Below are 24,888 nucleotides of genomic sequence, written 5' to 3'. Positions count from 1 at the left end.
CTGCATAGACTACCTGGAGATGTGGATGGCGTCTCTGCAGGAGTTCTCCTGCTTCGCCTGGATGGCCCTAAGCGACACACCAAGCTGGGGTGACGTGGAAGCATGTATAACGTACTTAAGAAAGAAGGGTCTGGAAATTGACAATATGAAGTGCTCCTTTCAGTTCAACAATCTGAAAAAATTTGTGGAAGCTTCCAGCAATGAAGAAGAGTTCCAACATCTGCTTTCACACGAAAAATGGACCAAATATTTTCTGAATGTCAAAGCTGTTGAATGCTGTTCAGAACTGTTAAAAATTGCACAGTTCTTCTTTGCAATTCCCTCCCATAGTGTAGATATGGACTCTTATTTTCTCTGATGCACCTAGTATAATTAAAGGATCTGCCTGAAAGGTTGTTTAGTTCCTCACCTGTATCAAAAGCTTTTTGTTGTTGTTAATTGCGAAGTCGTGTCCGACCCATCGCGACCCCATGGACAATGTTCCTCCAGGCCTTCCTGTCCTCTGCCATCTTCTGGAGTCCATTGAAGCTCACGCCTGCTGCTTCAGTGACTCCATCCAGCCACCCCATTCTCTGTTGTCCCCTTCTTCTCTTGCCCTCCATCTTTCCCAGCATCAGGCTCTTCTCCAGGGAGTCCTTCCTTCTCATTAGGTGGCCAAAGGACTTGAGTTTCAACTTCAGTATCTGGCCTTCTAAAGAGTAGTTGAGGTTGATCTCTTCTAGGACTGACCGGTTTGATCGCCTTGCAGTCCAGGGGACTCACAGGAGTCTTCTCCAGCACCAGAGTTCAAAGGCCTCCATTCTTTGGCGCTCAGCCTTTCTTATGGTCCAACTTTCACAGCCATACATTGCAACTGGGAAAACCATGGCCTTGACTAAACATACTTTTGTTGGCAGGGTGGTGTCTCTGCTTTTGAGTATGCTGTCTAGATTTGCCATAGCTTTCCTCCCCAGGAGCAAGCGTCTTTTAATTTCTTGGCTGCAGTCCCCATCTGAGGTGATCTTGGAGCCCAGGAAGATACAATCTGTCACTACCTCCATTTCTTCTTCGGGTTCCCATTGTTACTACCTAGGATTGGGTGGCCATTTATAGACTGTATTTTTATTGCAACAGATGGGGAAAGGGCATCCGCAAAAGAAAACCATTCTAAAAGCTATTTTTATTGTGTCTTGAAACTCAGATGCAGAGCAAGGTGTTATGCAAGTCTTTGGCATAAAGGTTTCACTAATAAAATGTAAAAAACCTATGCCTGCACATAGCACTTACTTTTTTAGTCTGGTTAAGATTGCCACAGTGAGTTATTCTACTGTATGCATTCCTTATCTTTAATTCAGGGGTCCCCAACATTTCCGCTCTGCGGACCGGAGGCGGTGGTAGCTGTGGTGGAAGGGAGAGGGGATGGTTTCACTCACCCACACTGCTTGCACAAATGCAGCTTTGCGCGTTCGCGCACTCAACTGCCGCTTGCACAGCCTGGTTCTCAATGGGCTGCAGCCCAGTACCAGGCTGTGGATTGGTGTTGGGCCCCCTGCTTTAATAGGTTAATTAGCTCAACTGAAGAAATGCAAAGCTATTTTATACTTGAAAAAGACAAGGAGTCCCAAGAGAGAGCAGAATATTTTTAATATTTATTACAAAGTGTTTGAATCAACACACTCCATATATTGATTATTTTGCTCCAACGGAATAATTTCCCTATATTTTGAATATTTATTTTTTTCTGTGGTCAGATAATAATGGCTGGTGTGGTAAATTGCTATGTTATGGTACATTAATGTTTATTCTAATTTCTGTAATCGTAATACTCATCATTATTACTGTAACTTATTCGCTGCAACATTTTAGAGCAGGGGTCTGTTTTAGAGTTTGAATGGAGGATGAGTCAGAAAATGATGCAAAACAGCCGCCTCCTTCTCGTCTTCTTCTCCTCCTCCTCCTTCCCTCCCAACTTAGGATCCTGTCATAGTCTTGTGTTTAAAGTTAACCAGTACTCACCTGCTTAGCTCTTCAAGGCCAGCCAAGGTCATCAAGATGGTGCTACAAACAAGGAAAGATTAATCAGTCTTTGAGAAGAGGAATACCAATTTGGTTAGATCTGGCCCACAACCACAGGCTTTAGTGGGCTTCAGGGGTCATTGGTGCTCTCTGAGCTTGCTTGTTTTCTTGCAGACGTTTCATTATCCTAACTAGGTAACATATCAGTGCTAGTAAGGAGTGCTGTTTGCCGTCAGTTTATATTGTGCAAACAGCACTCCTTACTACCGGTAGCACTGATGATGTTACCTAGTTAGGGTAATGAAACGTCTGCAAGAAAACAAGCAAGCTCAGAGAGCACCAAGGAGCCCTCATTTCAACCCTTAACTACAAATATTCTCCCACAGGCTTAATCAGCAATGTTCTTTCCTTTCTAGGAAATTATGTTAGAGAAATGTTACAGTCAAATTGCATGTCCCATTTTTTGCCACTGCATTTGGGGGGGGGGGGGTTGCAGGGAAAATTTGGAATGGTTCAAAGACAGAGCACACACACACCACACACACATTGTTTGTTTCCCTGCCAATAGTATGAGAGATTTCTGGTGTTCTATTTGTACTGAAGAAGAATTTTAATTCATCTTTAAAGTCTATTTTGTTGGACTTTGTCATGGAATAATAACGTATAATTCATTTTCCACTGGAGAGGTGTTTACAGCTGGCAGAGGCAGGCACTGAAAGCTTTTGCTTTCCAAACACAACTAGCCCAGAAGTATTGCCAGAGGTGCAACTTTAATTACTTTGTGGTTAAGATCAAAGTTAACAATCTGATTTATTTTTAAAAAGATTAAGGCTTGGGAAATTTTCTTCAGTCCCCTTTTAAGTCAAATGTAAATATTGACTTATTTGCCTGGATTGTTTGCCCCAATTTGTAATTATTTGCCCCTTACACAAACTAAAAAAAAAAAGTTATTCACTAAGTAGCATTTGCAGAGCACCAGATTAGGAACCGATCCTGCTGGAGAAAATCTATTTGATCTGCCACCAACTTGATGGCACATAAAAAGTAGGGATTTTAATCTTTTTTTTAACAAGGAAATAATGTTTCATTGATAGATTAGCTGATAAAACAACATTTTAATTGCTGGAATTAAATTCACTCAGTTAACATGGCAAAACATTTTTAAAATATCAATGCAATACTTACAAAATGAGGAGATACTTCTTATTAAAAAGCCCTCTGTCTTTTAAAAACCCAAACCAAATCATTTTCTTGTTTCAGATGTTTTTTCCCCACATGCACACAATTAATTATAAGTTTCTTCTCTTGGGAGAGACGCATTTTTCATTCATTCATTGTACAATAACTACAATATTGGCTCTACATGCAAAGGGTTCAAGGGAATGTAAACACTTTATTTTCTGGGTTGCTACAATTTGTAGACGGCTGAGGAATTACAAGGCCTCAACAGAAATGTAGGTTGCATATAAATCTTAAAGCAGTGAAATCTTGAGAGGTTGCTACATCTTATATTTCACTAACCCAGAGAAACTTGAACAGATCTGACAGTCCTGTAAGAACCTGGCAATTTTTTTTAAAAAATGTAATTTTTTGGTCACTACACAAGGAGAACATATGTTGCAGAATTTACCCAAATTTCATCTTCCCACTCTCAAATTGAAATATAATACTTCGTTGCTGTTGCCTCATTTGTTTCTCTGCTGAGCGTTCCGCACTTTTCTCCTACAAGACTTTGGCATTCTTTTGGAATGCTCATTGTGAAGTGCACAGGATTACACCTTACCCTTTTTTTGAAAAATCCTGAATTGATTAATGTTTATTTATTTGATAAAATGTGGAATGCTAAGTGACTCTGAGTGGTTCACAATAAAAAATAGCAACATACAAATTTTTTGGGTGGGAATAGAGCATGTCTGAAAATTGTAAGGTAGTGAAATCTCATTTATCTGTTCCATTTTTCTCACACAAATTGGCCCAGGATAGCTATAGAAACACACGCAGAGCGACCAAATTTGGAAGGTGGGAATTTTAGAGTGAAATCCTCAAATTAAATATCCTTGATATTTCCATGAATTGGAAACTTTGTTGGTTTCTGATGATGAGACCAATGTTGTTTCATTGTATTCCTGTAACATAAACTTGATTCATTTAAGCAACACTTGTTTTGACTCTGCTGATACTGGCTGGACACCCACAACAGCAATAAGCTATGATTTGCACACCACTAAGCCAAAACCAAGACAATTATATTTTGGCATCAATGAGTTGTGTAAGCCCGGTCTCTGGAGGACTATTTGTTTTAAATTCTTCCGTATAAACATTTATTTCCTTTTTTCCCTCACTGTCTTTCTAGGAGTTTCAGACTGCATTGTCCAGTTTGGCATCCCCCAAGGTACTGGGTTATAGTTCCCATCATCCCCAATCAGCACAGTCACTGCTTGCACTGGTTGGGGATTGTGGGAGTGGAAATTGGTTCCCTCTAAAGACCAACAATGAGATGAATTTCAGAGGACTTCTATTACATCAGGGGGTCAAACTCGCCACGTCACGTGACGTGTCATGACGTATCACAACTTTTTCCCCATTGCTGGAGCTGGGATGGGTACGGGCCAGCAATTTGACACCCCTGTATTACATCATCTGCTCTCCGTTTGAATTTCACTCCAAAGGAGTAAACCAAATTTGAAGTTTTCCACAGAATAGGGATAAGTACTTTTTTCCAATTGCGTTCTCAACCTTAAGTTTGGGCTGGGCTGCTCAGGACCACCAACTTGTCCCACACCACGGTTGTAAGTTTGCTGAATGATGGTGCCTTCTATTTCATCTCAGCCATGATCACATATCTGATGCAGGTGGTGGAAAATCACAGGTGTTTGGCCTGAGACAATGTGTGCACTTAAATTAGGTACTTCTTAAGTACATCAAATAGTGTCAAAATGACAAATAGTGGAGTGATAAATATTACCATTCCACTATTTGTCATTTGGACCCTATTTGATGTTAAAATATTTTGATAACGCATTATTTGAAGTTGTCGATGGCCTTTTCTATTCCTGTAATTGATGGCTGGAACTTGGAAAGGATTGTATGGCTTCTTCAATTTCACATCAATCATGGTCATAAACCCGGTCAGGTGATGGTCAAGCACAGGTGCTTTGGCCTGAGACAGCAGGCGTGCACTTACTATGAGATGCCTCTTAAGCAATATTTATCATTCCACTGTGTTATTCAGGCAATATTTGATGATAAAGTATTTTGATAACAATATTTGAAGTTGCCAATGGCCCTTTTCTTTTCTACAAATTCCGTGTAATTTGTGTACAGAACTTAGAAGGATTATATGTACGCCATGTCTTGGCCCAAGATGCTGTAGGAAACTCATTCTGGCTCTCGGTGCTGCCATTTTCTGCAAAAATGATGCGCAAGATCGATTTTCTTTTTATGAAGGAAGTTTTTTTTCCTTTCTGGAGAGAGATATAATGACCCAAACTCTAATAGTAAATCCACAATAGGGGGAATATTGAATTAGTTTTATTGACTTTTCAGGCCAGCAGATTAGATTAATATTAGATTTATTTATTTTACAAGTGTTAACTGAGGAGTTGCAGCATCCATATAAGTCACCAGGGATGCTTTCAGAAGCTCATGTCCTCCTCATTCCTCCACAGGTTGTCTCATGCTTCATAGACTGTTTCACATTTTATCGAAGCTTCATAATACTCCCCCACCATTTTGGAGATGGGGGACATCAGGCAATAGTATCTACAGGGGCTTTGCTAGTCCTGTGATGCACAACATCCTCCAGGCCAAAATCAGCCCATTTCATCTTTTAATTCCTTGTGTGGCCAATATGACCACAAGGACCTTAGAGATAATATAGAAAGCCAACAGGCAGCCACCAAATGTCTCCTAGAAAGGAGGATTTAGAACTCTTCCCATATTGGCTTAAGTATGATTAATAATTTGATTGTCCTCTGAAATCCAGAATGCCTTTAATAAACGCTGCAAGCCATTCCTGAGTACATAGATGAGGAGCTTCGGGTCCTTCTTTTTGGAGGTGTTTAGACAATTCAAGCCTTTTTTGCATCTTGTTTGGAGATACAAATTGATTAGGGCTCCCAATTTGTCTATTTGAAGTAGGTTTTGCTATGAAGGAAGGAAAGAGAAAGAGCTTAAAGTTGCCCAACTGATATTTTGAAAGAGAGATTCCAGTCTGAGGGGGTCATTTCCTTCAGAATATAAATGTTTGGAGAATTTAGTGGCTTGACTAATGTCTGGAGAATTTAAGGGTTTTCGTGCTGGCAGGAAGAGATATTTTTAAGGATGCTGCAACTACTTAAAAGGATTAGCAAGCTCCTTTTCTTCCTTGGCTGTCCAAAAACAGTCCCTGAGGGCCATTGTGCTCTTTAGGCAGCTCTTAAAACTGCCACCATCTTCAGGCATCAAACATGCCTAGGACCATCTTCTCACAACCTGCCCAAGGAAGAGACTGAGACAAGACAAGGAAGAGACTGAGAACACCAAGGTTAAAAAAAACAACAACCCTCTCCATCCCTCCCTGTTATTGGCTGGCTAAAACTGGCCTGACTACTCTGCTTCCTCTGATTGAACAAGGGGCCTGTCACTCATGCAACTCCAGGCCCGCCTCTCAGAAATGGTTATGGAGGAGGCTTCTTCCCTCAAAATGGCTGCCTGGCCTTTTCTGGCCTTCTGCAGCTTCTCTCCCCTTTTTGGGATCTCGCAAGTCTCTCTCTGGGCGGGGATCCCTCTCAGTGGTGGCCCCAGAGCCATGAGGAGAAAATGCAGGGGAAAAAAAACAACATTTCAAATTACTTCATGAATTTTTCACTGAACAGCCAGGGAAACTGAGTCAGCTTTGCTTTTTTTTCATCGAGACATTTAAATATTTCTAACACTGTTTGAGATGGATAACCCCAGATTTGCTGAGTAAAAATAATGAATCCCCCAAATAAAGCCTCCCCTGTCAGGAGCAGTCTATCGCATGTTATGACGTTTTGAGAACCTTTTGTGGACAATCAGGCAAAGTCCTCTAATCTGCTGTTCCTCAGTGCACATGCAGAGTTCTTTCTTATTAAGCCCCCTTTGTCCCAATTTTCTCTATAATGCCACAGGCTGGGAAGGTGTTCTTGGTGTTTCAGAAATATTCTCAAAATGCAAAAAAAAAAAACAACCACAAAAACCCAACCTACCTGAAATTAACTCATAATTTTTCTTCTGGTTTTCACCCACATTTTGGTCATTTGGCAAGCAGCCCACATTGATAGCCATTTGTAGTCGCATAACCGTGATTTACGTTTTTTTTTGCTGGAAACCTATGTTTATTCCTGGTTTCTGCCAAAAAGCCTCTCACTGGGGACCATGGATTTCATTAACGACCTCATATTCACTTATTGACTGACACAAAACGTCTTAAAATTGGGTTGGTCACCTGATGACTCCCTTAATAATCAGCATGGCTTACAACTGTAATTCTGGGCTCAAAAACGGTTGTAAATCGAGGACTTCCTGTATATTGTGTAAAGTGTATATGTGATATATATATCGGATATAGTTGTAAAAAATCAAGGATAATAGGATGGGAAAATAAAGTTATTCTGCAAGGTGAGAAGATTACACTGGCTGACTAGAATACCTGCTTGGCACCTCATGCTAAGTTGTGGTTTGCTGAATTAATCTCACCTGTCTAGAATAATTTAATAAGCTGGCTCATCGGTTATTGTATTAGCATGACTTCCTAATCTAGGACTAACCACATTTCACTGTATTACTCTAATCCAACCACATAGCTGTAAATCTTGATTTCCAAAGAAAAGTGGCTAGGTTCAAACAAACCATGGTCTGGTTTCACATGAAGGGTGAAGACAAGAATGCTGGAAGAGAGGCAAAACCATACAGAACATACTGAAATGAGTAAAATGAGTATTACACGTTGGCTAAAGTGAGTTGAGGGCATGTGTATTCTGTAAATTCAGCCAAGGTGTACAATGGCAGCTTTGGGTGAGGTTGGTCTTGCAAAAAAAGAGCCATTATTATCCTTAGTAAGGCCACACCTGGAATACAGCATCCAGTTTTGATCACATTACAAAAAAGATGTTGAGACTTTGGAAAAAGTGCAGAGAAGAGCAACTAAGATGATTAAGGGCCTGGAGACAAAAACATACGAAGAACGGTTGCAGGAATTGAGTATAGCTAGTCTAGAGAAAAGAAGGACTATGGGTGACATCATGATAAAGGTATTCCAGTATTTGAGGGGTGACCACAAAGAAGAGGGGGTCAACTTATTTTCCAAAGCATCAGAAGGCAGGAGAAGAAACAATGGATGGAAACAAGGAGAGAAGCAACCTGAAACTAAGGAGAAACTTCCTAACCGTGAGAACAATTAATCAGTGGAAAGAGCTTGCCTTCAGAAGTTGTGGGTGCTTCATCACTGGAGGCTTTTAAGAAGAGACTGGACAGTCATGTGTCTGGAATGGTATAGATCTCCTGCTTGAGTAGCGGGCTAGACTAGAAGACCTCCAAGGTCCCTTCCCTTCTATTCTGATTCATTTCATTAGCCTGCATCCTATCAAGGTTTTCAAGAGTAGTTTTGCCTCCTCTCCTTTTCTTTCCCTTCCTGCAACAGGCACTACCGTGGGTTATTGTAAACGGTGCAGGATGGTTATTTCTAATCTCAGTTAAGGCATCAAACGAGGCGGAATAGGGTTAAGTGCTGGGTGTGCTTGCTATCTCAGGGTTGGATCAGTTGGTCATGTGAACGCAGCTCTTATTTTCCAATTATTGACTTAGTAATTAATATTTGATATATGGGCAAATAAGGATGGGCAAATAAGATGTAGATAATGATCTGCAAACATTCCCAGGATTCATTGCCATCCTGGGCTATATCTGTCCCCGCTGTGCCAGGTTCAGTTCAGTACGACTGTTGGGGTTGCCTGCTTGCTCTACTTGCGCACCTGCCAGCCTCTCTCTCTCACCAGCCCCATGGCGCGTTCCCGGCTGCCTTGCCCTCTCGTCCTCCTCTGCTCCCTCCTGATGCTGCCCTCAGTGCTGCTACAGGAAGTGGGAATGCCTGGGGGACTTTTCCCCGCATCTGTCACAGATGAGGGGGTGCAGAACGCTGCCGCCTTTGCCGTGGAGCAGTACAACGAGCGCAGCAACAACCCCAACTATTTCAAGGAGCTGCATATTGTGAAGGCACAGACCCAGGTGTGTGTGTATGTGAGGGACAATCAGGGTAGGTGGGCAGCCCCATAGGGTCCGTGGGATCCTTGGAACGCTCTGAGCTTGATTGTTTTCTTGAAGACATTTCATTACCAAACTAGATAACATCATCAGTGGAAGGGGCTCTGGAAACAGTGGAAGGGAGGGATGGAGGCAGTTTAGGGGGCTATTCCCAGGGGAGGACTGCATTGTGTCTTGAGCAAATTGTGACCTGAAAGGACATGACTGTTTGCTCCCGAAATATTTCCAGCTGAACTGATTTTCTTGCTCTCAAGCTATAATCCTTCCAAGGTTGCATCTGATGAAATTAAGCATGATTTAGAATTTATTATAATTTTTTTGCTGCAATTACCTAAACATTGTGGTACCTATTTTTTTAAATCCAGGTGGTTTCAGGCATGAAATACTATCTTACGGTGGACATAGGGAAAACAGTGTGTGAAAAGAGCAACGGGCCAATGGCATACAGCGAAATTCAGAAGTGTGAGCTCCTTCCACAAGAGGTGAGATTAGAGGGTTATATTTTTTTGCCGCTGAATTGATGAAAGATGCCTCGTCTCAGCTTAGCTTCTCTAAACTGGACGTTTTTAAGAAGAGACTGGACAGCCATCTGTCCGAAATGGTGTAGGGTTTCCTACCTGAGCAGGGGGTTGGACTCGATGACCTCCAAGGTCCTTTCCAACTTTATTATTATTATTATTATTATTATTATTATTATTATTATTATTATTATTATTATTATTATTATTATTATTATTATTATTATTATTATTATTATTGTAGCGCTACCTCCTCAGAGGCCGCCAATGCCCAGGCCCTCCCAGCCATGTCCCCCCTTGTCCAGCCTTGCAGCAATGTTCTTTAGAGATCGATGAGATGTCTTACAACCGGAGCTCACGCAGCATTAATGGGTGGCAGGCTCTTCTTGTTGAAGCAGGACTTTCAGGCACGAACTTAACCAGTCTCAGTGGTTGATGCTCTGAAGATGTATATAACAGCTCAGGGTTGCTTTAGCAGCAGGAGTAGCNGTTATGGCAATGGCTCATCCCCCAGGGCAACTCCCCCCACCATGTCCCAGCACCTATGCCAGCAGCGATGGCCACAGTCCAGATGCCTCCAAAGTCCACAACAACAGTTGGCAGCAACAGTTGGCACCACCAGTCTCTCTCCTCCTGGTGCTTCTTCTCTAGGATTCTTCTTCAGGTTTCAGGATTCAAAACCACCCCCCTCCCTTACTCTTTATTATTAAAATCCGAGGCTAGAAACCCCAGCCAACTCCCTTACTCCACGCTCTCGCTTGCCTCCGTCTCAGATATCCTCCCACGGAGGAAGCAATAAAACTTCACTCTATCTAGCCTCTATTTAAAATACCCTTGATAGAAAAATAAAATAAGCTTCCAGACCTTCTCTTCTCAACTCCAACCCACCCCAGCCTTCTCCTTTTCTTCCCTTTTCTATCCTTCCTCCTTCCACTCACGCCAGCCACACCCAAGCCAACTGCAGCTGCCCCAATCTTCCCCTTCCCAGTCAAGCTCCTGCAAGCACTCTCAGGCAGTCCCCGCTACATCATCATCATCATCATCATCATCATCATCATCATCATCATCATCATCATCATCATCATCATCATCATCATCATCATCATCATCATCATTATTATTATTATTATTATTATTATTATTATTATTAACTTCTCTGAACCAGATTGTAATGTTTGTTTTGGATGACTCCTATTCATAGAACATAGAACATAATAAAACAAAAAAATGGGAAGCCGAGTTATAAAAATGAGAATTATGAGTTCCAGGTTGAGTAGAGAAGAGCCCCTCTTAGCCAGTGCATCACACAGCATCCTAATTGGGTTAGGGTTTTTTCCCCCTAAGGTATTTGTAGATATTTCCCAGCAGACAATCTGATTATCTGATGGCTCAGTCCTCTCCCTTAGACCCTATATTATCCCATTTAATAAACCTTCTGTGACAAAGGACTGTCATTTTGGGGTACTTGAAGACTAATGTCGCATCCCTGCGCAGCCTTTCTTTCTGCAGGCTATTCTTTGCTATTCTTAGGACTTGGTTTCCAGACCCTCCTCTGAACTCACTCCAGTCTCTGGGGGTCAAATTGGACAAAACTCCAAGTGGGGCCTGACCAGGACAGGACAGAGGGGAATTCTCTTGATCCGGCTTTTCATAAACAGCCCCCCAAGTACTGGAAGACTGTATCAAGTCACTCCTAGGTCTTGTCTTTGTTAGACTAGAGTCCCAGGGTAGGCAACCTTGGCTCTTTTATGACTCGTGGACTTCAACTCCCAGAATTCCTGAGCCAGCCATGCTGAGGGAAAAGGGAGAGGTTTCCAAGCTGAGCCATGTTGGCTCAGGAATTCTGGGAGTTGAAGTCCACGAGTCATGAAGGGGCCATAGTTCCCCCATGCTGGCTCAGGAATTCTGGGAGTTGAAGTCCATGAGTCATCAAAGAGCCAAGGTGTTGCCTACCCCTGAACTAGACAGACTTAGTTCCCTTAACCATTCATCAGGGGATTTCGCCTCCAGATCCCTTATTATCTTTCTCTTCAATTTTCTCTGTGAAATGTCATCCGTTTTGTTTCAGCCAACTCTTCAAACCGGTCTAGATCTTTGCAATCTTCTCTTTCTCCTCTAAAGTCTTCCAACTTTGTGTCATCCATCAATGGGATCGTCATTTGCTCCCCATCCTCATCCAGGTCCTTAATAAATTAATAAATTAAAATATTTTTTTTCTCTTTTGTTCCCTTCCAGAAACTAACCTGTAACTTTCAAGTCTGGTCCCGTCCATGGCTGAATGAAAATCAGGTGACAAGCATGAGCTGTTTCTAATCTGGGTGACTAAGGTGGACCTCACCTGCCGAGACCAAGGTGGGCAAATGATTCTGAGAGTGTCCAGCAGCCAAGTGACCTCCTGGGTGCAGCTTGGTTTCTTCCAACAAGACCCCATGTATGGCCCTTCGCAAATCATGAACAAAATGGTTCATTTAAGTTCAAATTCAAGTTTTCTGCGTTTCTGAAATTGTTCCGTGACACACATGGGGGCCTCTTCTCGCTCCTCAGTTCCATCCTCTTTGCTATAATTTTCATCTTCGAGAAGACGAATCAATATTTTGTTAATTCAGTCTTAATAAAGCGATCATCACGATGCTCCGGCTTTTGTTCCTTTCTTGTCCAAATCCTATTCATGTTTTCACATGCATAACACAAGGCTACAATGGCTTGTCCAATAAAGCCTCTGGCTAGAAAGACTTTGCTTTGTCCAGCTGGGGGAAACAGGGGTCTGCCATGGGATTTTTGCTTTGCCCTTCCATGGGTCATGCCTCTCCTAACCAAGCTTCATAAGCTGACAGCCTGACATTAGCAACGGGGGGGGGGGGAGGAGGGAAAGATTGGACTATAACAGGTGTGTCAAACTCAATTTCATTGAGGGCCACATCAGCATTGTGGTTGTCCTCGGAGGGGTGGGCCAGGGTGGGCGCGGCCTACTGGGTGGGCATGGCTGGAGTGTGTGTGGCCTACTGGGTGGGCATGACTAGCTCTTCATCGTTCCCATCAAGGGTGCCTGGAGGGGCCTGAGCAGGAGTGGGACAGATCTGAGGGTCTCTGGCAGAAGGGGGTGGGACCGGGGCAAGCGCCAAGGCATGGTCCACTGGAGGAGCCTCACTGTTCCTCTCAGGCCATGCAAGGGGGGGGGGCTGGATGGTGCCCCTTCATGAGGCATGAAGAAATTCACCATCGCCTGGAAGTGGCCAGCACGTGGCCCTCGCCTACTTCACATATCTGGCTTGGTGGGTTTGGGGGGAGGGGACGCCATGAGCAACGTCAGAGTCGATGTTACCTGCACAATGCCACCCAGCCCCCAGCCTGCCCGGTTTCGGCAGGCAGCGGGGTGCTCTCCTCACAGTGCCGAGAGGCTGAGCCGGGCAGTGCGAAGCTTGCCAGCTGTACACCTTGCTGCCTGCTGAAATTGGGCAGGCTGGGGGCTGAACGGCGACGTGCTTCTTTTTGGATTCACGCCGCCAGGCTCAGCCTCTCGGCGCTCTGAGGACAGCACCCCATTGCCTGCTGAAACCCATCCCCTGGAGCCCATCAAGCCGGATACGTGAAGAATTCTGGGAGTTGAAGTCCACGAGTCATAAAAGAGCCAAGGTTGCCTACCCCTGGACTAGAGGACCCTTTGACCGGGATGGTATATAAGCACTGAGTGGAGGGTTGGACTAGAAGACCTCCGAGGTCCCTTCTTAGTCCTAGGATTCTGTTTTATGATTCCGTTATTCCCTTCAGCCACTAGAGAGCGCTATTCAACATGCTAAAAAAAAGAGGAAGCACAGCACACTCTATCAAATAAAAGATGAATTTTATTTTTTCTTTGTAACAATTGTTACAATCCAAAGAAGCTAAGTTTGAGAAAATTAAAACATTACAGGAAAGTAAATGGTGTATGATTCACGTGGAATGAACACGAACAAAAATAAAAAAAATGGAAATTAAAGATAAGAAGTGGGGTTGGGGGGGCTTGTTGGGGTGGATGTGGGGGCAAAGGCAGCATCTGGTTTCTTGCAGGGTCTGGTGGTCCGAGGAAAGGATGTTATTGTACATTTATTGACTTATTAATTTTATATGACATCCATGTCACTTTTCCAAGGATGGGAATATAGCTTTTGTTATCCCAATGCTGTCAAGCTCGTTTGGGGGTTTAAGAAGGGGACTCCCCAGCTTGTTAAAAGATGGGCAAGGAGATTGCAGAAATCGGGGTTGTGATTGGAAGGAGCCCTGACAGCTGCAAAAGGCCCCCCCCCGGTCTCCTTGCTGGACCTTCCCGATAGTCAAACCTTGTTCAAACTTTACAAGCAGCATAATATACAGTAGACATTAATTTTAAAATAATTTTTAGCCATTTTTTTGGCTTCTTTACGGAATACAGTGGAGCTGCACATACTGAGCTTGGTTGTCGCTGTTGTTATTTTGGTGGCTTAGCAGAAGTGCTGTNGTTATGGCAATGGCTCATCCCCCAGGGCAACTCCCCCCACCATGTCCCAGCACCTATGCCAGCAGCGATGGCCACAGTCCAGATGCCTCCAAAGTCCACAACAACAGTTGGCAGCAACAGTTGGCACCACCAGTCTCTCTCCTCCTGGTGCTTCTTCTCTAGGATTCTTCTTCAGGTTTCAGGATTCAAAACCACCCCCTCCCTTACTCTTTATTATTAAAATCCGAGGCTAGAAACCCCAGCCAACTCCCTTACTCCACGCTCTCGCTTGCCTCCGTCTCAGATATCCTCCCACGGAGGAAGCAATAAAACTTCACTCTATCTAGCCTCTATTTAAAATACCCTTGATAGAAAAATAAAATAAGCTTCCAGACCTTCTCTTCTCAACTCCAACCCACCCCAGCCTTCTCCTTTTCTTCCCTTTTCTATCCTTCCTCCTTCCACTCACGCCAGCCACACCCAAGCCAACTGCAGCTGCCCCAATCTTCCCCTTCCCAGTCAAGCTCCTGCAAGCACTCTCAGGCAGTCCCCGCTACATCATCATCATTATTATTATCATTATCATTATTATTATTATTATTATTATTATTATTATTATTATTATTATTATTATTATTATTATTATTATTATTATTATTATTAATTAACTTCTCTGAACCAGATTGCAATGCTTGTTTTGGATGACTCCTATTCATAGAAGAACATAATAAAACAAAAAAATGGGAAGCCGAGTTATAAAAATGAGAATTATGAGTTCCAGGTTGAGTAGAGGAGAGCCCATCTTAGCCAGTGCATCACACAGCATCCTAATTGGGTTAGGGTTTTTCCCCCCTAAGGTATTTGTAGATATTTCCCAGCAGACAATCTGATTATCTGATGGCTCAGTCCTCTCCCTTAGACCTTACGTTATCCCATTTAATAAACCTTCTGTGACAAAGGACTGTCATCTTGGGGTACTTGAAGACTAATGTCGCATCCCTGCGCAGCCTTTCTTTCTGCAGGCTATTCTTTGCTATTCTTAGGACTTGGTTTCCAGACCCTCCTCTGAACTCACTCCAGTCTCTGGGGGTCAAATTGGACAAAACTCCAAGTGGGGCCTGACCAGGACAGGACAGAGGGGAACAAGGATTTCTCTTGATCCGGCTTTTCATAAACAGCCCCCCAAGTCCTGGAAGACTGTATCAAGTCACTCCTAGGTCGTGTCTTTGTTAGACTAGGCCAGGGGTAGGCAACCTTGGCTCTTTTATGACTCGTGGACTTCAGCTCCCAGAATTCCTGAGCCAGCCATGCTGAGGGGAAAAGGAGAGGTTTCCAAGCTGAGCCATGCTGGCTCAGGAATTCTGGGAGTTGAAGTCCACGAGTTATGAGGGGGCCCATAGTTTCCCCATGCTGGCTCAGGAATTCTGGGAGTTGAAGTCCACGAGTCATCAAAGAGCCAAGGTGTTGCCTACCCCTGGACTAGACAGACTTAGTTCCCTTAACCATTCATCAGGGGATTTCGCCTGCAGATCCCTTATTATCTTTCTCTTCAATTTTCTCTGTGAAATGTCATCCGTTTTGTTTCAGCCAACTCTTCAAACCGGTCTAGATCTTTGCAATCTTCTCTTTCTCCTCTAAAGTCTTCCAACTTTGTGTCATCCATCAATGGGATCGTCATTTGCTCCCCATCCTCATCCAGGTCCTTAATAAATTAATAAATTAAAATATTTTTTTCTCTTTTGTTCCCTTCCAGAAACTAACCTGTAACTTTCAAGTCTGGTCCCGTCCTTGGCTGAATGAAAATCAGATGACAAGCATGAGCTGTTTCTAATCTGGGTGACTAAGGTGGACCTCACCTGCCGAGACCAAGGTGGGCAAATGATTCTGAGAGTGTCCAGCAGCCAAGCGACCTCCTGGGTGCAGCTTGGTTTCTTTCAACAAGACCCCATGTATGGCCCTTCGCAAATCATGAACGAAATGGTTCATTTAAGTCCAAATTCAAGTTTTCTGCATTTCTGAAATTGTTCCATGACACACATGGGGGCCTTTTCTCGCTCCTCAGTTCCATCCCCTTTTCTATAATTTTCATCTTCGAGAAGACGAATCAATATTTTGTTAATTCAGTCTTAATAAAGCGATCATCACGATGCTCCGGCTTTTGTTCCTTTCTTGTCCAAATCCTATTCATGTTTTCACATGCATAACACAAGGCTACAATGGCTTGTCCAATAAAGCCTCTGGCTAGAAAGACTTTGCTTTGTCCAGCGGGGGAAACAGGGGTCTGCCATGGGTTTTTTGCTTTGCCCTTCCATGTGTCATGCCTCTCCTAGCCAAGCTTCATAAGCTGACAGCCTGACATTAGCAACGGGGAGGAGGAGGGGGAGGGAAAGATTGGACTATAACAGGGGTGTCAAACTCAATTTCATTGAGGGCCACATCAGCATTGCGGTTGTCCTCGGGGGGGGGTAGGTGTGGCCAGGGTGGGCGCGGCCTACTGGGTGGGCATGGCTGGAGTGTGTGTGGCCTACTGGGTGGGCATGCCCAGCTCTACATTGTTTGCGTCAAGGGTGCCTATGGGGTCCTGGGCAGGAGTGGGACAGATCTGAGGGTCTCTGGCAGAACGGGGTGGGACCGGGGCAAGCGCCAAGGCATGGTCCACTGGAGGAGCCTCACTGTTCCTCTCCGGCCATGCAAGGGGGGGGGCTGGATGGTGCCCCTTCATGAGGCATGAAGAAATTCACCATCGCCTGGAAGTGGCCAGCACGTGGCCCTCGCCTACTTCACATATCTGGCTTGGTGGGCTTTGGGGGAGCAACGTGAGCAACGTGAGAGTCGACGTTACCTACGCAATGCCACCCAGCCCCCAGCCTGCCTAGTTTCGGCAGGCAGCGGGGCGCTCTCCTCACAGTGCCGAGAGGCTGAGCCAAGCAGCGCGAATCCAAAAAGAAGCGTGATGCCACCCAGCCCCCAGCCTGCCCGGTTTCGACAGGCAGCGGGGCGCTCTCCTCACAGCGCCGAGAGGCTGAGCCGGGCAGTGTGAAGCTTGCCAGCTGTGCACCTTGCTGCCTGCTGAAATTGGGCAGGCTGGGGGCTGAGCGGCGATGTGCTTCTTTTCGGATTCACGCCGCCAGGCTCAGCCTCTCGGCGCTCTGAGGACAGCACCCCATTGCCTGCTGAAACCCATCCCCTGGAGCCCATCAAGCCGGATATGTGAAGAATTCTGGGAGTTGAAGTCCACGAGTCATAAAAGAGCCAAGGTTGCCTACCCCTGGACTAGAGGACCCTTTGACCAGGATGGTATAAGGGTCCTGCCTTGAGTGGAGGGTTGGACTAGAACAGTGGTTCTCAACCTGTGGGTCGGGACCCCATATGGGGTCGATCGACCATTTCACGGGGGTCGCCAAGCAAGGCTGTCCGCCATTTTTTTTGTCCGCCATTTTTTCCCCCTTTTCCGGCGGGTGCCTTACCTCCCTTGGGCTGGGCCAGCTGGTGGTCGGCCTGCTCTGTCTCTGCCGCTTGCCAGCTACGCCTCGGCCGGCACAGGGGGTGGAACCACGCATGCGCGGTGCTCCCGGGCATTGGACCTGGCTACCTCCGAGACCGCCTTCTGCCACAGATTCCCTCCCATAGACCGGTACGCTCCCACAGAGCGGGCCTCCTCAGGGTGCCGTCGGCCAAGCAATGTAGGCTGGCGACCCCCAGGGGGAGGGCCTTCTCTGTGGGCGCCCCCACCCTCTGGAACGAACTACCCCCCGAGATCCGGATGATTCCGGATCTCCTTACTTTCCGCCGCGCCCTCAAGACATGGCTTTTCCAGCAAGCGGGCCTGACCTAGGGAGGATTTTAGGTAGGGATGATTTTAAGAAAATTTTAATTGACACACAGCTTCCAATATTTGGCTTTTAATTTGGNCCCCCCCCCGGTCTCCTTGCTGGACCTTCCCGATAGTCAAACCTTGTTCAAACTTTACAAGCAGCATAATATACAGTAGACATTAATTTTAAAATAATTTTTAGCCATTTTTTTGGCTTCTTTACGGAATACAGTGGAGCTGCACATACTGAGCTTGGTTGTCGCTGTTGTTATTTTGGTGGCTTAGCAGAAGTGCTGTCAGTTGTGTGCCATCATCATCGTTTATCATCAACCTAGCCATGGTCCATCCACTGCAGGATGGAGGCCTCTTCCGCGTGTTTCCCACCAATGCGGTCCTGAGTTTTCCTTTGGCCAGTTGGACCCACGACCCTTCCTGATGTCCATCTTGCTTTAGGTCTCTTTCGTGGGCGCTTTTGACCAAGCGGGATCCATTCTATGACCGCCTTGGTCCACCAGCCATCGGTTCTAGATAGGTAGGTAGGTAGGTAGGTAGGTAGGTAGGTAGGTAGGTAGATAGATAGATAGATAGATAGACAGACAGATAGATGAAAAGAAGAGAAGAGAAGAGAAGAGAAGAGAAGAGAAGAGAAGAGAAGAGAAGAGAAGAGAAGAGAAGGACGAGGGGGGACAGGATAGCAGTCTTCCAGTATCTCAGGGGCTGCCCCAAAGAAGAGGCAGTCAAGCTATTCTCCAAGGCGCCTGAAGGCAGGACGAGAAGCAACGGGTGGAAACTGATCAAGGAGAGAAGCAACCTAGAACTAAGGAGAAATTTCCTGACAGTTAGAACAATTAACCAGTGGAACAACCTGCCTCCAGAAGCAGTGAATGCTCCAACACTGGAAGTTTTTAAGAAGAGACTGGACAGCCATTTGTCTGAAATGGTATAGGGTTTCTTGCCTGAGCAGGGGGTTGGACTAGATGACCTCCAAGGTCCCTTCCAACTTTATGATGATGATGATGATGATGATGATGATGATGACGACGACGATGATGATAGACAGACAGACAGACAGACAGACAGACAGACAAGGTAGCTAGCTAGCTAGCTAGGCAGGCAGGCAGACAGACCATCATTCATCTTCATCCTATCCAGTGCAGGATGAAGGCCTCTTACGCATATTTCCCACCAATACGGTCCTGAGTTTTCCTTTGGCCAGTTGGACCCACAACCCTTCCTGATGTCATCACTCCATCTTTTTTGAGGTCTCTTCCGTGGGTGCTTTTGACCAAGGGGGATCCACTCTATGACTGCCTTGGTCCACCGGCCATCGGTTCTTCTTGCTATGTGACCAGCCCCATTTCCATTCCAATTCTTTTACTCTCTTGATGGCCTCGTATATTTTCCTTTGTTCCCTAATGATCCACGTGCGGGTCTTCCTATCTTGTCCTGTGATGCCGAGCATGTCTCTTTCTTTGCGCCACTCTTAGCTTTTGTATCGATTGTGAGGTTAGGGTCCAGGTTTCGCCGGTGTCCGTTAGAGCAGGTAGCACAAACAGCCAGTGTCAACCTGGGTACCAAGTTTCCACTGCAGGTTGGCTTCCCAAAGCTCCCTCCACAAAGGGCTTGCAGGTGCAATCGGAGATAAGGAGTGCAGCAGGTGTGCCAGGAGAGGAGTGTCCTTGCCCTGCCCACCTGACAGGGAGGCTGTCCTTGGTCTTCAAGCTGGGCGTGGTGAGGGAGTCCCCGTCCCAGCTCGATTGTGCCTTTCTCTTTTCCCAGCAAGTCGGCAGCTCCGGCTCCAGCCAGGATTTGGATACTGAAAGGAAAGCTAAAAGCTGCAGCTCCCTGTGAAAGGAAAAGAGTCCTGGAAGCCCAGAAGCAGCATCTTTGTCCTCACATCTCTGATTTCCTTGCGAGGCAGAAGGGCGGCTCTGTGGAAGACCTGGACAGATATTTTCTTGGGAAGACACTGCAGCCTTCCGGCCTCAACTGTGCAATGGTCAGAGGGGCCGTGAAAAAGGACCTTTCAAGGGAATCTGTTTCTGCTCCAAGATGGATCTGACCGAGCTTTTGGGTGACGGGTGGAATGTCAGTGTCACAAACGGGACCTCGAAGGGGATATTTGACTTGTTCAGTGATGACACCGCCTTGGTCTCACCGGATGTTTCATTTGGCGTAAGAATATTCATCACCACAGTCTACCTGCTGGTGTGCGCAGGGGGCCTCTTGGGAAACAGCCTGGTGATGTACCTCATTTGGATCCAGAAGGACCGGTCCACGGCAGCCATTAACATCTTGGTCTTTGGCCTGGCAGTCGCCGACTTCCAGTTCTCCCTGATGCTGCCTTTCTGGGCCACGGAAATGGCCTTGGACTTCCAGTGGCCCTTTGGCCAAGCCATGTGCAAAGCCGTCCCTTCCCTGACTCTTCTGAGCATCTACGCCAACGTCTTCTTGCTTACGGCCATGGCGGTCACCCGCTACTGGTCGGTAGTCTCGGCTGTGAAGGATGGGTTAAGGATGACGCCCCAAGCGGCCAAGTACATCACTGCTGCCCTTTGGGCCGTGGCGGTAGGGCTCACCGTACCGACGGCTGTCTATGCCGGAATGGTAAACATTGCCGGGGTGGAACTCTGCCTCTTCCAATTCCCCAGCCAGTATCACTTGGGGATCTACCAACTCCAGAGAGTGGTGTTTGCCTTTGTAATCCCCTTGGTGGTCATCCTGACGTCTTACCTCCTCCTCCTCCGGTTTCTCAGATTTCACCACATCACCAGCCACAGCCTAACGCGGCATAACCAGGTTGCCGCCACCGTCCGCCTCCTGGTCGGCTGCTTTTTCATCTGCTGGTTCCCTAACCACGTGGTCACCGTCTGGGGCGTTCTGGTGAAATTCGAGGCTGTGCCCCATGACGCCACCTTTCACTATCTCCACACTTACGTCTTCCCGTTGACCACCTGCTTGGCTCACGCCAACAGCTGCCTCAACCCCATCCTCTACTGCCTGATCCGCCGCGAGTTCCAAGAAGCGATGAAGGACACCTTCCGCCGGCTGTCCTCCATCGCCTCCTACCAGTTGTTCTCCTCCCACAAGGCCTGGGAGGAGGGGGAGCTGGTGGTTCTGCCTCTCGGCCCATCCGATGCTCCCCACGGTCCTCGAAGCGGAGCAAAGGAAGATACTGCCTTCTCTACCATCTTGGAACCAGAAAAAGAGGGTTGTGCTGCTGGAGGACTCTGAGGAGCATCTTCTGGACCTTGAGGAAGGTGCTTCAGACCTGAGCCAAATTCCAGGATCCTAATGCTGACTGGGGCTTTTTCAAATCAAAGATCTGTGCAACTGGGGACGTGCCTCCGCTTTGGCTTCTTAATGCTGCAAGAGAGTTCCTTGACGATACCCAGATGTGTTGCTTGCTCCTCCAGTGAGTCCTTGCCTCCTCTTCTCCCAGACATCAAAAATTAAGAGGAACAGAGGTTTTGAACAAAACTTTGAGAGAGTTTTGTGGCTCTGGCTCTGTTAGTTCAACAGGCTGATTGTGTGTAAACCACTTAAAGCACTATGAAGCGGGATATAAGTGCTTATTCTATTCCAGTGGTGGTGAACCTATGGCACACGTGCCGGAGGCGGCACTCAGAGCCCTCTCTGTGGGCACACATGCCATCACCCCAGCCCTGCCTCTCCCAGTGGCCCCCTCCTCACCAGCAGCCCCCCCAGAGGAGAGTCGCCACCAAGCGTAGCCCATGCGGACCAGCACAGCCAAGGACATGGCAGCCAGGACAAGACTCCACCTCGCCCCCCATCATGTGCAGATGCTGCTGTGGGGCGTGGCCGCCTTGGCGCTGCTGGGCTGCCTGGGTGATATGTGGTGGGCCATGGAGGCGGTGAGTGGCCCTGCGGGCAGGTGGGGGGCAGGGCGGGGGTGGTTTTTGGGCACTCGGTCTCTAAAAGGTTCGCCATCACCTATTCTATTCTATTCTATTCTATTCTATTCTATTCTATTCTATTCTATTCTGTTCCATTCCTATCATGGTGGTACAATGATTAGAATGCAGTATTCCTTCCTTCCTTCCTTCCTTCCTTCCTTCCTTCCTTCCTTCCTTCCTTCCTTCCTTCCTTCCTTCCCAGTGGTTAGAATGCAATATTGCGTACTAACTCTGCCCAATGCCAGGAGTTCGATCTTGACCGACTCAAGGTTGACTCAGCCTTCTGTCCTTCCAAGGTGGGTAAAATGAGGACCCGGATTGTTGGGGGGGGCAATAGGCTGACTCTGTAAACTACTTAGAAAGGGCTGTGAAGTGCTGTGAAGCGGTATATAAGTGCTGTTGCTATTGCTATCGGTTTTCCAAGTAGTTCTCTAGCTTAAAATCCACAGAGAGCCAAAGAAACATCGGAGCTCTTGTCCCCGGATCAAGCCATTAAATGGAAAGTGTTTTATTCCTATTTCAATTAAGGTTCTTATTTATGAATGTGGATCAAGATAAAATCTTTGGTCCAACTAATTCTGGATTCTTGACCCCAGAGAAGATCTATGAACATTCAAACCAAGGTCACGTCCCAGAAGCCGCCAAATAACCCAGGGAATGTCAGAATCGAACTTCTGACACTGAACTGGAACCTCGGTGTCTCTCATTTGCGAAGTGCAATAATTACAGAGTAGAATACAGAATAACAGAGTTGGAAGGGACCTTGGAGGTCTTCTAGTCCAACCCCCTGCTCAGGCAGGAAAAAACTATACCAAGACATTGGCTGTCCAGTCTCTTCTTAAAAACCTCTAGTGATGAAGCACTCACAACTTCTGAAGGCAAGCTGTGCCACTGATTAAGTGTTCTAACTGTCAGGAAATTTCTTCCTAGTTCTAGGATATTTAATTAGGGATTAATTAGTTAGGGACAATTAATTAACAGGTCCTCCTGGCCTTCCACCACAGACCAGTTTGTGTCCCAGAAATGAGGCAGCTGTGAAAAAAAGGAACAGAAATGAGACAGGCCAGGATTGGGTTGAAAGCTGGACTGGGGAAGTCAAGGGGGGGATGACCACTAGGCCTTTGCACACCCGTCTCTGAGTTCATTAAAGGCTGATCCAGTCCAGTTCTAAACTTCTGCTTGTCTTTCACCTTTCTCCTTGGTTCCTGCTGTCCTGCTGTGCATGGGGGTCTCTGAACTGCAGCCACATGGAAGGAAAGTCATGTGTTGCGCACGTTTCCCTTGGAGGATGGGGGTGTCTGTGGAAAACTCACCTGACACTAATGAACATCTTTGTTTTGGGCCAAAAGGGTCAGGGAGAACTTTGGCGGGGGGGGGGGCAATGTACAGCAAGGATGTGTGTCGAGGATACTGTGCGTATTTACACAACACTGCACTCATAGCTGAAGAGCCAGGACAGGACAGTTTTGGACACAAATGCCCCGAGGAAGCCAAACAGTCAGAAAGTTCAAGTGTGTTGATTGGACTTTTGTGTTATGTCAGCCGAGCTAAATGAAACCTCCACTTTCTGAGACAAGTCTACCTGCGAATCATCTCCTGGCTGGATGCAAATGGCAAGGGAAGGCCCCGCATGAAGGCTTGGTGCACTTCTCACATGCCTTTTGCTTGGGTTCCACTCGCAAAGAACTGCAAGTGGCGACGACAGTCTCGGTTGCCGCCAGAGCACCTTCTGAACTTGGCTCCTTCAGGGACTCATTTTTACGCTGCTGCCTGCCGTGAACTGGGAGCAGCTAAAGGCAGGAACCACCCAGGCCAAGGTCACAATTTGGAGATTCCCAGGCAAAACAGCCCTAATCAGGTTTTCAGCAAACACTTAAATAAACCCAGTTTTCAGTTTCCTTTGTAGAGTCGTTCAAATGTTATGAGAGTCAAAACAGAGATGCAGATTGGGGGGGGGGGGGAGACACACACCGACTGCCCTCCAGGACGAGGCAAGGGAACTGTAGGACCGAGGCTCTTTCAGTAGCCGGCGCAAGGCTGGGAAGGCTGCAGGGGGCTGGAGAGGACCCTGCAGAGAAAAGAGCTGCTGGTTCCTCAAACTACAGAAGTGCAGCCCCTTCCCCACAGCCTTGTTCTCCTTGGCTGCTTCCCCATCTGAAAAGCGCAGAAGGGTCTCCTCGGAGCACGGAGAGGGCTGTCGTCGGCTCCGGCTGCTATTTCCCCGTTTCTGCTACACCCTGGGAGACCTCATTCCCACCCAAAGCTTCACTTAGAGACGGGGAAGAAAGCTCCTTTCTTTTGCTCTGCAACAGGACCAGTGAAAGGGCCTCTCCGCCCTGTGGAACTTCCCATCCCAAGAGGAATAAGCAACTTCACTGGAGGCCAGAAATGACCATCCTGAAGCGTTGCCACTGACGGTGATGTCCCTCCTGGCGGACTAGAGTGCTCCTGGGCTACAAGGGGCTTTCCCCGATGGCGTCCAGAGAGGGGGAGCCAAACAGCTACACAAATGGGCCTTCGAAAGCAGGGCTTTTCAACCAGTGGTACGGGTACCACCTGTGGTACATTGGCACCTGGCAGGTGGTACGCGACCATCCTAGAAAAGTGGTAGTGGGGGAGGGGAATGAGCTGAACCGGTGGCAGCACCGCACAAGCCTGAGCAAGAGACGGCTGGAGCTGCAGGGCTGTCAGGGCTCAGCGGAAGCGCCAGGATCAGCGCCAGGGTCCAGCTGGAGCTCAGCACTGATCCTGGCATTTCTGCTGAGCCCAGAAGAAGCGCCGATCAGCTGGAATGTTGCAGCCTCTCCAGGGTCTTGTGATTTACATTCAGATGCTTGGCAACTGATTCATATTTATGACGGTCACAGTGTCCCAGGGTCATGTGAAGTGACCAAAACCTGCTGCAACCACCCAGCAGACGGGGGGGAA

The 24,888-nt window shown here is 46.7% G+C and overlaps 2 protein-coding genes across 2 annotated transcripts; both read left to right on the top strand.

The window, feature by feature from the left end:
- The first annotated feature begins 8,997 nt into the window (after positions 1-8,997).
- LOC107296025 (cystatin-1-like) lies at positions 8,998-16,060 on the top strand. Its single transcript, XM_015825365.2, has 5 exons — positions 8,998-9,222; positions 9,624-9,740; positions 12,012-12,081; positions 15,870-15,928; positions 15,983-16,060. The coding sequence occupies exons 1-5, from the start codon at positions 8,998-9,000 to the stop codon at positions 16,058-16,060; spliced, it is 549 nt and encodes a 182-aa protein (XP_015680851.2).
- A 4,035-nt stretch (positions 16,061-20,095) lies between these two features.
- LOC107296024 (relaxin-3 receptor 2-like) lies at positions 20,096-21,277 on the top strand. Its single transcript, XM_015825364.2, has one exon. It carries the CDS (start codon positions 20,096-20,098, stop codon positions 21,275-21,277), a length of 1,182 nt encoding a protein of 393 aa, XP_015680850.2.
- The last annotated feature ends 3,611 nt before the right edge of the window (positions 21,278-24,888 follow it).

Source organism: Protobothrops mucrosquamatus, unplaced genomic scaffold, assembly GCF_001527695.2.
Source record: "Protobothrops mucrosquamatus isolate PMUCROS unplaced genomic scaffold, P.Mucros_1.0 scaffold2604, whole genome shotgun sequence".
Classification (NCBI taxonomy): Eukaryota; Metazoa; Chordata; class Lepidosauria; order Squamata; family Viperidae; genus Protobothrops; species Protobothrops mucrosquamatus.
Note: the sequence above shows the minus strand (reverse complement) of the source record. Positions and strands in the feature narration are given on the sequence as shown.

Coding starts and splice junctions, on each gene's coding strand:
- LOC107296025 (XM_015825365.2), top strand. CDS start 8,998: ATGGCGCGTTCCCGGCTGCCTTGCCCTCTCGTCCTCCTCTGCTCCCTC. Junction 9,223..9,623: donor TTGTGAAGGCACAGACCCAG/GTGTGTGTGTAT, acceptor TTTTAAATCCAG/GTGGTTTCAGGCATGAAATA. Junction 12,082..15,869: donor TCAGGTGACAAGCATGAGCT/GTTTCTAATCTG, acceptor TCTCCTCTAAAG/TCTTCCAACTTTGTGTCATC.
- LOC107296024 (XM_015825364.2), top strand. CDS start 20,096: ATGGATCTGACCGAGCTTTTGGGTGACGGGTGGAATGTCAGTGTCACA.